This window comes from Pristiophorus japonicus, chromosome 11, assembly GCF_044704955.1.
Source record: "Pristiophorus japonicus isolate sPriJap1 chromosome 11, sPriJap1.hap1, whole genome shotgun sequence".
NCBI classification, from domain to species: domain Eukaryota; kingdom Metazoa; phylum Chordata; class Chondrichthyes; family Pristiophoridae; genus Pristiophorus; species Pristiophorus japonicus.
The window spans coordinates 220455835-220469328 of NC_091987.1; the positions used below are offsets into that span (position 1 = coordinate 220455835).

General features: G+C 45.1%; 1 protein-coding gene across 3 annotated transcripts in view; it reads right to left on the reverse strand.

Moving 5' to 3' along the window:
• LOC139276506 (glutamate receptor ionotropic, kainate 4-like) overlaps positions 1-13494 on the reverse strand; it is a 229933-nt gene that overhangs the window by 12496 nt on the left and 203943 nt on the right. For 2 of the 3 annotated variants that reach the window (XM_070894626.1, XM_070894625.1), the window contains 2 exons: positions 9259-9387; positions 1213-1331 (listed from right to left, as the gene is read on the reverse strand). In XM_070894626.1, the coding sequence (XP_070750727.1) occupies positions 1213-1331; positions 9259-9387 (248 nt within the window). Of the gene's footprint in view, positions 1-1212; positions 1332-9258; positions 9388-12909; positions 13056-13494 lie in introns of those variants that run through there. The other variant, XM_070894627.1, reaches the window with a different exon arrangement.

Here is a 13494-nt window from a genome sequence, read left to right on the forward strand (position 1 = left end):
AGTCAGCAGATTGATTTGAAGGGCCATGATGAATTTGCAGGACTTACCCTCTCTCTCGAGTGTGGGCCCAGCTTGTGCAGTGGTGGTTGCTTTTTTCCAGAAAGGACCCATCAAAGCAGCGACCCTCTCTTCCAAGGGTGTCAGTAGGTGCAGATTTGCCGGGCCGCCTCCTGTTCAAGTTCTTTCCCTTTTGTTGTGTGCCACTTTCCTCTGCAAAGATGAAAATGCAACTTTTTAAGAGGGTGTCTTTCTGCTGGGTGGGACATATACAGCTGGTCACATTTACAATTGCATTGAATAAATGAAAATATTACTTACTCTAACTACTTGACCACAGTCCTGCCATTTCTTTTTACACTGGTTTCCAGATCTCGTGGTGGTCACCATTGCACAGGAATCTTCTGCAACTTGGTTCCAGCGTCTCTTCATTTCTTTGGGTGGAACTTTTATGTGACCTCTGCTGGTATCCAGCTCCTGCCATCTGGCCTCAATCACAGTAACCACTGCCTCCACTTCTTCCAGCAAGAAATTCTTGGTTTTTGGTCCGCGTTGCATCTTGTATTGCTCCAGCTATGAGTTTTCCAATGCACTCACACAGCACTCCTTCTCACACACACAACTGGCTCTTTAAAAATGGCCGATTGCCAAATCTGAGCTGTACTGCGCATGCGCGTCCATTGGAATGACGTCAAAAACGTAAACATTTTTTCCTGTGCATGCGCAGAAGTTGCGGCATTGTTTTTTGGCGCAGACAGCAGGCTCCACCCCCTGAGGCGACTGGACACGTTGCACGATACCAAATTCGAATTATGCATCGGGGAAAGTTTGGCAAAATATTTCTGCCGCATTTCTGGTCTAGAAAACCCAGCGTAACTCTGGCAATACGCCAGAAAACGGGCTTGGGGAAAATCGAACCCTATGATTCTAATTTCTGCTACATGAGAACTGCTGGTGAAATGCTTGCACAGTATGTGCTAATCCAGGCTATAATGTAACAGAGATGTGTCACTGAGCTTTAGCACATGTTGCCACTGATTATATGATATATGATATTGTCTGCATATATTAAAAGGGGCAGAATTTAACCCAGGATTAACAATTCTATCAGCACTCAAAGGTTCACTTTTCATGTTTTGTAATTAACCTTTTTCTAGCATTTATTTCTGAAGTGTTGATTGATGTTTAAAAGTGGATCCCTTCAGCTATCGTTACCTCTGTTTCTGCGGAGTGTCTCATTGTCCACAGAAATTCAATCACTGCCATGACAACAGCGACAATCAGGCCACAGATTAGAACCACAAAAATGCCACCGATGTTCTGCATTCCTAGACCTGCAATTATAAACAAAGAGCAAATGATGTTACAGTTCAGTTCCCATCAATGAAATGCACCTCACTACTATATTGGGTCCAGCCTGGGCTTTGTAGTAAAGTGGTTATGGCACTGGACTAGCTTATGTAGAAGGGGCTTCTCTAGGTCCACACAGAAACATAGGATTACACATGATATGACACAGAAACAGGCCATTCGGCCCAACCAGTCCATGCCGGCATTTATGCTCCACTCGAGCCTCCTCCCGTCTTTCCTCATCTAACTCTATCAGCATAACCCTCTATTCCCTTCTCCCCCATATGCATATCCAGCCTCCCCTTAAATGCATCGATACTATTTGCTTCAACCACTCCCTGTGGTAGTGAGTTCCACATTCTCACCACTCTCTGTGTAAAGAAGTTTCTCCTGAATTCCCCATTGGATTACTTGGTGACTATCTTATATTGATAGCCTCTAGTTATGCTCTTCCCCACAAGTGGAAACATTCTCTCTGTATCCACTTGATCAAAACCTTTCATCATTTTAAAGACTTCTAGGTCACCCCTCAGCCTTCTCTTTTCAAGAAAACAGAGACCCAGCCTGTTCATCCTTTCCTGATTTGTATACCCTCGCATTTCTGGTATTATCCTTGTAAATCTCTGCACCCTCTCCAGTACCTCTATATCCTTTTGATAAAATGGCGACCAGAACTGTACGCAGTATTCCAAGTGTGGTCTAACCAAGGTTCGATACAGGTTTAGCATAACTTCCCTACTTTTCAAGTCTATCCCTCTGGAAATAAATCCTAGTGCTTGGTTAGCTTTTTATGGCCTTGCTAACCTGTGTCACAACGTTTAGTGATTTGTGTATTTGTATTCGAGATCCCTTTGTTCCTCTACCCCATCCAGACTCGCACCCTCCCAGTAATAAGTCACCTCCCTCTTTATTCTTCCTCCCAAAATATAATACCTCACATTTACCTGTGCTGAATTTTATTTGCCGATTATATGCCCATTCTGCAAATTTATTAATGTCCCCCTGTAATGTGTTGCAGTCCTCCTCAGTATTGACTATCTCCCAATCTGATGTCATCCACAAATTCAGAAATTGTTATTGATTCCAAAGTCTAAATTGATAATATAAATTGTGAACAACAGTGGTCCCAGCACTGATCCTTGTGCCACTGTGAATAGTTGCCCTTTTCCCCCACTCTCTGCTTTCGGTCTAGAAGCCAGCTAATGATCCATTCAGCTACTTGTCCCTGACGCCGCATTCTCTGACCTTGTTCATCAGTCTATTATGGGGGACCTTATCGAAGACCTTTTGAAAATCTAGATAAATTACATCTACTGCATTACCCTTGTCTACTCTCTTTGTTACCTCTTCAAAAAATTCAATGAGGTTGGTCAAGCAAGACTTTCCCTTTCATAATCCACGCTGACTATTCATTATTCTATCTTTGGTTTCTAGATGTTCTATTTTCTCCTTTAATAGGGATTCCATTATTTTTCCTGCCACCGATGTTAAGCTGTCTGGTTTATAATTCTCTGGCCATCTTCTATCCCCCATTTTAAATATAAGTATTACGTTAGCTATCTGTCAGTCCTCTTGCACAACACATTTTCAAAATATGTGTGTTAATGCTGCTGCTAGCTTCTTTTAAAGTACGTGGATGCAATCCATCCGGACCTGGAGTTTTATCCTCTTTGAGTACTTATCTCATTACTAATCTGATCATCCAATGTCATGTCCACCTGTTCCATCTCCCTGGTAAATACTGAAGCAAAATAATTATTTAATATTTCTGCCATCTCTCTATCATTATAGCATTATCCTGTCTATCCCTGAATGGCCCTATTCCCATCCCAACATTCCTTTTTTTTTTATTGATGTGCCTGTAAAATATTTTACTATTTTGTTTTATATTTCTTGGTAATGTAATTTCATAGTTCCTTTTTGCCTTCCCAATTGTTTTGTTGACTTTGCTCCTAATCTTTTCATATTCTCCCTTATCATGCACTCCTCTGCTGTCTATTTACTGAATGTATGCCTTTTTCCTTACTCTCAATTTTTCCTTTATGGCTTTATTCATCCATGAAGTTTCATTAGAGTTTAGTTTGCTCTTTCCTTTTAGGGGAATATATTGTTCCTGCACTCTGTTGAACACCGCTTTAAATGTTTCCCTTTGCTGCTCTACATCATTGTTTGCCATCATTGTTGCCCATTTTATTTTCCCAAGTTCTATTCTCAGCCCTTCAAAATAAGCTTTTTTCCAATCTATTACCCTGGTTTTCATCATACATGTGTCCTTCTCAATTATCATCTGAAAGCATATTATATTATGGTCACTATTGCCTAGATGTTCCCCAACTTTTACATTTTAATGGGTTTATTCCCCATTACTAGATCCAATAGCAAATGTCTGGAGCTTCCCTTCCTCTCCCCTGACTGTGATTGCTTCCAGACGCCACTCCTCAATCGGGATAAATGGGTCCTTTTCGGGTTGGAAATCGGTGGTTAGTGGTGTGCCACAGGGATCGGTGCTGGGACCACAACTGTTTACAATATACATAGATGACCTGGAAGAGGGGACAGAGTGTAGTGTAACAAAATTTGCAGATGACACTAAGATTATTGGGAAAGCGGGTTGTGTAGAGGACACAGAGAGGCTGCAAAGAGATTTGGATAGGTTAAGCGAATGGGCGAAGGTTTGGCAGATGGAATACAATGTCAGAAAGTGTGAGGTCATCTACCTTGGGAAAAAAAACAGTAAAAGGGAATATTATTTGAATGGGGAGAAATTACAACATGCTGAGATGCAGAGGGACCTGGGGGTCCTTGTGCATGAATCCCAAAAAGTTAGTTTGCAGGTGCAGCAGGTAATCAGGAAGGCGAATGGGATGTTGGCCTTCATTGCGAGAGGGATGGAGCACAAAAGTGGGGAGGTCCTGCTGCAACTGTATCGGGTATTGGTAAGGCCGCACCTGGAGTACTGCGTGCAGTTTTGGTCACCTTACTTAAGGAAGGATATACTGGCTTTGGAGGGGGTACAGAGACGATTCATGAGGCTGATTCCGGAGATGAGGGGGTTACCTTATGAGGATAGATTGAGTAGACTGGGTCTTTACTCGTTGGAGTTCAAAAGGATGAGGGGTGATCTTATAGAAACATTTAAAATCATGAAAGGGATAGATAAGATAGAGGCAGAGAGGTTGTTTCCACTGGTAGGGGAGACTAGAACTAGGGGGCACATCCTGAAAATACGGGGGAGCCAATTTAAAACCGAGTTGAGAAGGAATTTCTTCTCCCAGAGGGTTGTGAATCTGTGGAATTCTCTGCCCAAGGAAGCAGTTGAGGCTAGCTCATTGAATGTATTCAAGTCACAGATAGATAGATTTTTAACTAATAAGGGAATTAAGGGTTACGGGGAGAGGGAGGGTAAGTGGAGCTGAGTCCACGGCCAGATCAGCCATGATCTTATTGAATGGCGGAGCAGGCTCGAGGGGCTAGATGGCCTACTCCTGTTCCTAATTCTTATGTTCTTATGTTCCTCCCTCACTGTTCCCTCAGGACCTCGACAGCAGCCTCCTGCTGCCTAAAATCCCGCTTCCACCTGCCAGGTTTCTCATCATTCCCGCTGTATTCAGGCTAGTGTCTGACTTGGAAAATTGAAATAACCCGGGAGTTAAAATCACCCGCCCTGACCCTCTGCTGCCCACTCACCCCGGCCTCCACCCGTCCTGGCCCATCCACTCTGCAAACCTACAGATAAACAGTGTGATGTATTCAAAGAAGAATTTGCTATGATACAAAGTTAATACATACCCCTAAAAAGGTACAGACTCCACTTGTGTAGTTAAGCCATAAAAAGTGCAAATAAAGCACTCAAGTTCATTTCTAGAGGAATAGAATTCAAAGCAGAGACATTACGTTAAAGTTATATATAATCTTGGTTGGACCACACTTGGAGCACTGTGCACAGTTTTGGTCTCCATATTACAAAACTGACATCGAGGCACTGGAGAAAGTACAGGAAAGATTCACAAGGCTGATAGCCGAACCAAGAGGTTTACCCCTCGGGAAGGACAGAACAGGCTGGGTCGCTGTTCTCTAGAAAAGCGAAGGCTGAGGGGTGAGCTGATACAGGTCTGTAAATAATGAATGGGTTCGATAGGGTAGATGGAGAAAAGGTGTTTTTACTTGTGGAGAATCCAAAACTAGAGGTCAGATAGTCACTAATAAATCCAATAGGGAATTCAAAAGAAACTTCTTTCCCCAGAGAGTGGTGAGAATGTGGAACCCTCTACCACAGGGAGTGGTTGAAGCGAATAGTATCGATGCATTTAAGGGGAGGCTGGATAAGTACATGAGGGAGAAAGGAATAGGAGGATAAGTTGTTGGGTGAGATGAAGTAAATAGTATGAGGATGCCACTGTGCAGCATAGATTGGTTGGGCTGAATGGCCTGTTTCTGTGCTGTAAGCAACCATGATCAACAAACGAGATAAGAGACTGTATGAGGTTGAACGAAAAGGCCGACACAAATGCAAGGAATATTGGCCATCCTGCAGACTGGGAGAGCTATAATAACAACAACTTACATTATAGAACGCCGCTAGCGTAACAAAATGTCCCAAGATGCTTCATAGAAGCTTTATCAAACAAAATTTGTTACCGACCCACTTGCCAGAGGAAATCATTTCTCCCTACTTGCTCGATCAAATCCTCTCATAATTTTGAATATTCGATCTCCCTTTAACCTTTACTGCTCTAAGGAGAAAAATCCCAGTTTCTCCAATCTCTACACATAACAGATAAACTTCCTCTGCATCGTCTCCACGGCCTTGACATCCTTCATAAAGGGCGGTGCACAGAATTGGCAACAATACTCCAGCTGGGGCCTAACCAGAGATGTGTAAAGATTTAGCATGCATTCCTTGTTTTTGTATTCAATGCCCCTATTTACAAAGCCAAGTATCCCATACACTTTCTTACTGCCTTCTCAACTTGCCCTGCCACCTTCAAAGATTTGTGAATATGTCACCCCAGGTCTCTGTGCTCTTGCACCCCCTCAAAATCATTTAAATTATACTGCCTCTCCATATTATTGCTCCCTAGGTGCATCACTTCACACATATCCGGATTAAATTGCATCTGCCATCTGCCTGCCCATTTCACCAGTCTGTCTATGCCCCCCTGAAGTCTGCTAGTATCCTGTACACTAGTCACTACATTGCCAAGTTTTGTTGTTGGAATTCTCTGCCCCAGAGGGCTGCTGAGGCTCAGTTGTTGAGTATATTCAAGGCCGAGAGCGATAGATTTGTGGACACTAAGGCAATCAAGGTATATGGGGATCGGACGGGAAAGTAGAACGAGGCTGAAGATCAGCCATGATCTTATCAAATGGCGGAGCAGGCTCGAGGGGCCGTTTGGTCTACTCCTGCTCCTATGTTCCTATGTATCATTTGCAACCGTTGAAATTATACTCCCTATACCCGAGTCCAGGCCATTTATATATAATATGAAAAGCAATGATCCTAATATCGACCCTTGGGGGACCCACTGCATACTTCCTTCCAGTTAGTGAAACATCCGTTCACCACCACTCCCTGCGTCCTATCCTGTAGCCACTTACATTCCCAAGTTACCATTGTCCCGGTTAGATCATGTGCTTCTATTTTTCAAATAACTTCGTTATGTGGTACTTTATTAAATGCCTTTTGAAATTCCAGATATACATCTACTGGATTAACTTCATTAACAATCTGTTACAAAGAACTCAATAAGGTTACTCAGACATGATTTGTGTTTAACAAATCCGTGCTGGCTGTCCCTTATTAACTCATGCTTCTCCAAGTGAGAATTAATTTGTCCTTGACAATGTTCTCCAGTAATATTCCCACCACTGACGTTAGACTGATTGGCCTGTAGTTATCGTTCTTCCTTTTTTGAACAGGGGTGTAATATTTACATTCCTCCAGTCCTCTGGCACCATTCCCATATCCAAGGAGGATTGAATGATTGTGGTCAGGGCTTCTGTATCTCCACCCGAGCTTCTCTCAGCAACCAAGGATGTAACCCATTTGGACTTGTTCATTGTGAGTGCTGCCAGCCTATTTAGCATTTCCTTTCGATCTATTTTTATCCAATCTCTACTCCCTCCTCCTATTCTACAACGTTAACTTTATACTCTTCTTTCGTAAAGACAGATGCAAAGTTACTCGTCATGGCCTCTGCCTCCACAAGGATATTTCCTTTGTTGTCTCTAATCAGGCCCACCATTCCTTTAACTATCCTTTCACTTGTAATATTGTCATGTATGTACATTCTGTTTGTAGCCACCAGATGGTGTCATTGTTGGAGGCCACTGAGCAGCACACACATGGTGCTGCTCAGGGCATAAAAGGCCAGCCATTTTGAGAGTCAGGCACCTTGGGCCTAAATTATAGGCATTGGACAGGTTAGATACAGGAAGAATGTTCCCGATGTTGGGGAAGTCTAGAACCAGGGGTCACAGTCTAAGGATAAGGGGTAAGCCATTTAGGACCGAGATGAGGAGAAACTTCTTCACTCAGAGAATTGTGAACCTGTATAATTCTTTACCACAGAAAGTTGTTGAGGCCAGTTCGTTTGATATATTCACAAGGGAGTTAGATGTGTCACCCTGGAGCTCCTCTGGGCGAGCGGGCAGCTTCCCGCGGGGGTTTTCGGGCCGGGTTTGTGGGGCGCGGTGCAGTGCAGCCCAGAAGCATTGAGCCAGTGAGCAGTGCCCCTGGTTGCGACGCCAGTTCACCTTTTGGTCCCACCCGACCGTACGCCCCGCAGCGCGCCCTGTGGGATTCACCTCATGGGTGATCCGACCTATACCAGCTGCAGTGAGGTCAGGTAAGTGTGATTTATATTGTGGATACATGGGCTATGCATTAGTGTTTTTTCTCCCCAGGGCTCTCTCAGAGCAGCCCTGGGTTGGATGTTTAGCTCAGGATTTTCCCGTGCTCAGCCGGCCTAGCGCCCTGAGAGCGGTGTGTAATGCCTCCCTTAGTGCTCCGCCCCACATTCGGGGCCCAGCTGCCCAATGTTGCTGACAGAGGCACAAACTGTCCCCGGGCACAAACTTTACCGCCAAGCTGCCATTATCGCCCTGAAATCAGCAAAGCCAAAAATCCAGCCCCTTATCTTTCTTCTTCATGGGAACACGCTTGGTTTGTGCCCAAACTATCTCCGCCATGAAGGCCTGCTGGTAACAGCCCTATCAGTCAATGAGTTGATAAGTCAGACATTACTGGTAAAATATGAATTTTAAAATATGATTTATCTTGCAGATTACAAATTAGTGGAACAAATTAAGAAAGAAAGACTTGCATTTATATAGCACCTTTCACGACCACCGGGCGTCTCAAAGCGCTTTACAGCCAACGAAATACTTTTGGAGTGTAGTCACTGTTGTAAGTAAACTGAAGGTTGGTTGATCATTTTAAAATTGACAGGTAACTGAAGCAGGAGGAAATGGAGGGGCCTAGGCTTAAGCTTGACAGCGTGTTAGACGAGCCCAGGTTTGGAGCTAAAAAGCAGAACTAACCATTCTAAAATAGTCACCGAGAATGAATTAAAATAACTGGCTGCAATATTTCAAGAGATTGGAATTAAAAAGAGAGTGATGTGAAGGGGCTGGAAACGTTCTCATGCCGCACATTCTACAGCGCAGTGAGGGAGGTCGATTCCTAAATTGGATTTGGATCCTGAACAGTCTTGTGTCATGGTGACGATGCAAAACTTCACACTCACTGTGGATGTGGCCTGGAGTTAAACACAGATGGAAAGCTTATTCTGACTATTCCATTATTGCAAGTAATGCTGTCTCATTGATAGGATAATGAAATATTAAATATTCTCTGTCTGTATAAAAACCTCTAAGAAGATACATATTTAAAAACATGCTGAGCCTCACCTTTGGCCCGGTGTTCTGCCTCCTTTGGACATTTGCCCCCCTCCCACCATTTCCGCTTTAACATTTCCAGCTGGTTGTTTTCCTGAAGTTGCAGAATGGCCAAGTCAAACTCATTGCGAAAAAGTGACGCTGTAGGAATAGTACAGAATGATTAGCAAACGGAACTGAAACTATAGATTATTCACTGGTTATAAGATCCTGTACGGAACTACAAGGCCTTCGATGCAGCGGAGGAGATCGGCACGCGTGTTTCACCAGCTGACATTTCACCTATAGATTAACACCCAGAGATTGTGTAGATAGGAGCTAGACTTCAGTGCAAGGTGACGTGATTATAGTAAATAACCAACCATGGTTCAGATTAAATTCTCACCATTTGGTGGGGTCTAATCTTTGCATCAAGCTGCTGTTCAATTTCCTAGTACCCTGATATATGTTTGTGCTCAGGACGAAATCTCAGCAGTCATTGAACAAGAAATGTAAAGACTTACAAGGGATGGCGACAGTTTGCAATGACAGTTCAAGTCTTCACAGGCTTGTGTTATGGGCAGTCTAATAATCTCTGACATGTCCTTTTCAGAATGGCAGACAGTGACTAGTGGAGTGCCGCAGGGCTCAGTGCTGGGACCCCAGCTCTTTACAATATACATGAATGATTTAGATGAAGGAATTAAGTGTAATATCTCCAAGTTTGCAGATGACACTAAACTGGATGGTGGTGTGAGCTGTGAGGAGAACGCTAAGAGGCTACAGGGTGACTTGGACAGGTTAAGTGAGTGGGCAAATGCATGGCAGATGCAGTATAATGTGGATAAATGTGAGGTTATCCACTTTGGTGGCAAAAACAGGAAGGCAGATTATTATCTGAATGGCAGCAGATTAGGAAAAGGGGAAGTGCAACGAGACCTGGGTGTCATGGTTCATCAGTCATTGAAAGTTGGCATGCAGGTACAGCAGGCGGTGAAGAAGGCAAATGGTATGTTGGCTTTCATAGCTAGGGGATTTGAGTATAGGAGCAGAGAGGTCTTACTGCAGTTGTACAGGGCCTTAGTGAGGCCTCACCTGGAATATTGTGTTCAGCTTTGGTCTCCTAATCTGAGGAAGGACGTTCTTGCTATTGAGGGAGTGCAGCAAAGGTTCACCAGACTGATTCCAGGGATGGCTGGACTGTCATATGAGGAGAGACTGGATCAACTGGGCCTTTATTCACTGGAGTTTAGAAGGATGAGAGGGGATCTCATAGAAACGTATAAGATTCTGATGGGACTGGACAGGTTAGATGCGGGAAGAATGTTCCCAATGTTGGGGAAGTCCAGAACCAGGGGACATAGTCTAAGGATAAGGGGTAAGCCATTTAGGACTGAGGAGAAACTTCTTTACTCAGAGAATTGTTAACCTGTGGAATTCCCTGCCGCAGAGAGTTGTTGATGCCAGTTCATTGGATATATTCAAGAGGGAGTTAGATATGGCCCTTACAGCTAAAGGGATCAAGGGGTATGGAGAGAAAGCAGGAAAGGTGTACTGAGGGAATGATCAGCCACGATCTTATTGAATGGTGGTGCAGGCTCGAAGGGCCGAATGGCCTACTCCTGCACCTATTTTCTTTGTTTCAATGTAGTGATAATATCATATCCCTAACCGCACTGTGGGAGCACCTTCACCACACGGGCTGCAGCAGTTCAAGGAGGTGTCTCACCATCCCCTTCTCAAGGGCAATTAGGGATGGGCAATAAATGCCGGCCTTGCCAGCGATGCCCACATCCCAGCAACGAATAATAAAAAAATACACAGCAAGTTTACATAACAACTGTCGTTACAGTTCAAAAATAATTCACCATGTAAAGGGAAATATAAAGTAACGATTACCTTCTATTACGCTGCCCGATTTCACCCGGAACGGAAACTCTATCCCATGTGATCAATAAGTATAAATGGGACATGCATATGGAATCAGTATTGAACTTGTTGGTCACTCAATCCCTTAAATGGCTGAAGCTCTTCATTTGAACCTGGCTGACCCACAGGAGGTCTGGGCTAGTCCAAGCATTGTCAGAGTATGGATACTGCAAGTAACAGCCAACCTATGTCATTAAAGGCGTCAGAATTTTAAAATATCTTTTATTCCAACATTTCTTCAAAAGCTCAGAAAGCCGAGAGTTTCCTTGGATCCACTCCCCACCTGAGACACTCCCCATTCCCGCTCCCCGCCTGAGACACTCCCCATTTCCGCTCCCCGCCTAAGACACTCCCGCTCCCCGCCTAAGACACTCCCGCTCCCCGCCTGAGACGCTCCCCATTCCCACTCCCCGCCTGAGACACTCCCCATTCCCACTCCCCGCCTGAGACACTCCCCATTCCCACTCCCCGCCTGAGACACTCCCCATTCCCACTCCCCGCCTGAGACACTCCCCATTCCCACTCCTCGCCTGAGACACTCCCCATTCCCACTCCCGCTCCCCGCCTGAGACACTCCCCATTCCCACTCCCCGCCTGAGACACTCCCCATTCCCGCTCCCCACCTGAAATGCTCCCCATTCCCACTCCCCGTTCCCCGCCTGAGACACTCCCCGTTCACACTCCTGTTCCCCGCCTGAGATGCTCCCCATTCTCGCTCCCCTCCTGAGATGCTCCCCGCTCCCCGCCTGAGACACTCCCCATTCCCACTCCCCGCCTGAGACACTCCCCATTCCCACTCCCTGCCTGAGACACTCCCCATTCCCGCTCGCCGCCTGAGACACTCCCCATTCCCGCTCACCGCCTGAGACACTCCCCATTCCCGCTCCCCACCTGAGATGCTCCCCATTCCCACTCCTGTTCCCCGCCTGAGACACTCCCCATTCCCACTCCTGTTCCCCGCCTGAGACACTCCCCATTTCCACTCCTGTTCCCTGCCTGAGACGCTCCCGCTCCCCACTCCCCGCTCACCATTCCCGCTCCCAGCCTGAGCTGCTGCAAAATGCCAAGGTTACAGCAGAGGAACAGGAGCAATCCCGAGGAAATTCACGGCCCTAATCAGTTGGTCGTTATTGGCGCAGATCCCAGATTGGTCATTTTGGTGAAAGCAGCATCTAAGACTTGAAAGAAGGGGCATCTGTGACCAGAATTTCAAGTGTGTGTTTACCTGGAGGGATCGCGAGTCTGTCAGAGGGCAGTAAAGAGATTGCATTAAGTCAGTAACTCCACAGTAAGTTTTCACTATTTCACCATGTAAAAAGTGAATAACCATGTCTCAAAGAATAATTGTATGTTGAGAGCTAGCTTGGGGAAGAGAATATTTGTTCATAGAATCGTACAGCCTAGAAACATCTGGCCTATCGTGCCTGTGCCAGCTCTGTGAGCTATCCAACTAGCTCTCCCCTACCCTTTCCCCATTGCCATGCAAATATTTCCTTTTTAAGTATATATCCACGTCCCACTCCTGCCCTTGTTTGAGCCATGCTTCTGTTATTGCCACTATAGTATAACCGCATGTGGCAACGTGCCTGCAGCTCACCAACCCTGCTTACCACGCTCCGTGCATTTACACACTTGCACTCCAAACCTGACAATCTTCTTTTTGTTGTTTTTGATAGATCAAGGGGAATAGTAAGGTAAGTATAATACTATTATAAATATAATGTTTTGCGCTAATGACTATTTACTTACTTCTTGTGTGTTAAATATTTCCCGTTGTACTCAGCACCTGGGACTGTGTATATTCAGTTCATGTGCTGATAATGAGGAGAAGTTTGTGATGGCACATCGTATATTGCAGTAAGCGAAAATACCGTGGCAAGAATTCTCTGTTTAATCAGCATCTGTGGAGAGAACAGATGAGTTAACATTTCAGGTGTTACCCTTTCATCAGAACAGGTCTACACCAAAAGTGTTAATGCATCTGCTGTCTCCACAGGTGCTGACCGACTTGCTGCCTGTTTCCAGCATTTTCTGTTTCGGTTTCAGACGTCTGCTTCTTGTTTCTTTGTTCGGTCTACTCGGAGCTCCTACACATCAAGCGAGCCCCAGGTGGGGCAGAAAGCAAGCGCAGGCAGCGGAAGGAGCGTGTAGCAAACCAGTCCCACCCACCCTTTCCTTCAACCACTGTCTGCTCCACCTGTGACAGAGACTATAATTCCTGTGTTGGACTGTACAGTCACCTAACCCTAACCTTTAGAGCGACTCCGAGGGACAGCCTAGGATGATGATGTTTTGGTTTCAGATGTCTGCTTCTTGTTTTTTTGTTGGGTCCCTGGGCCC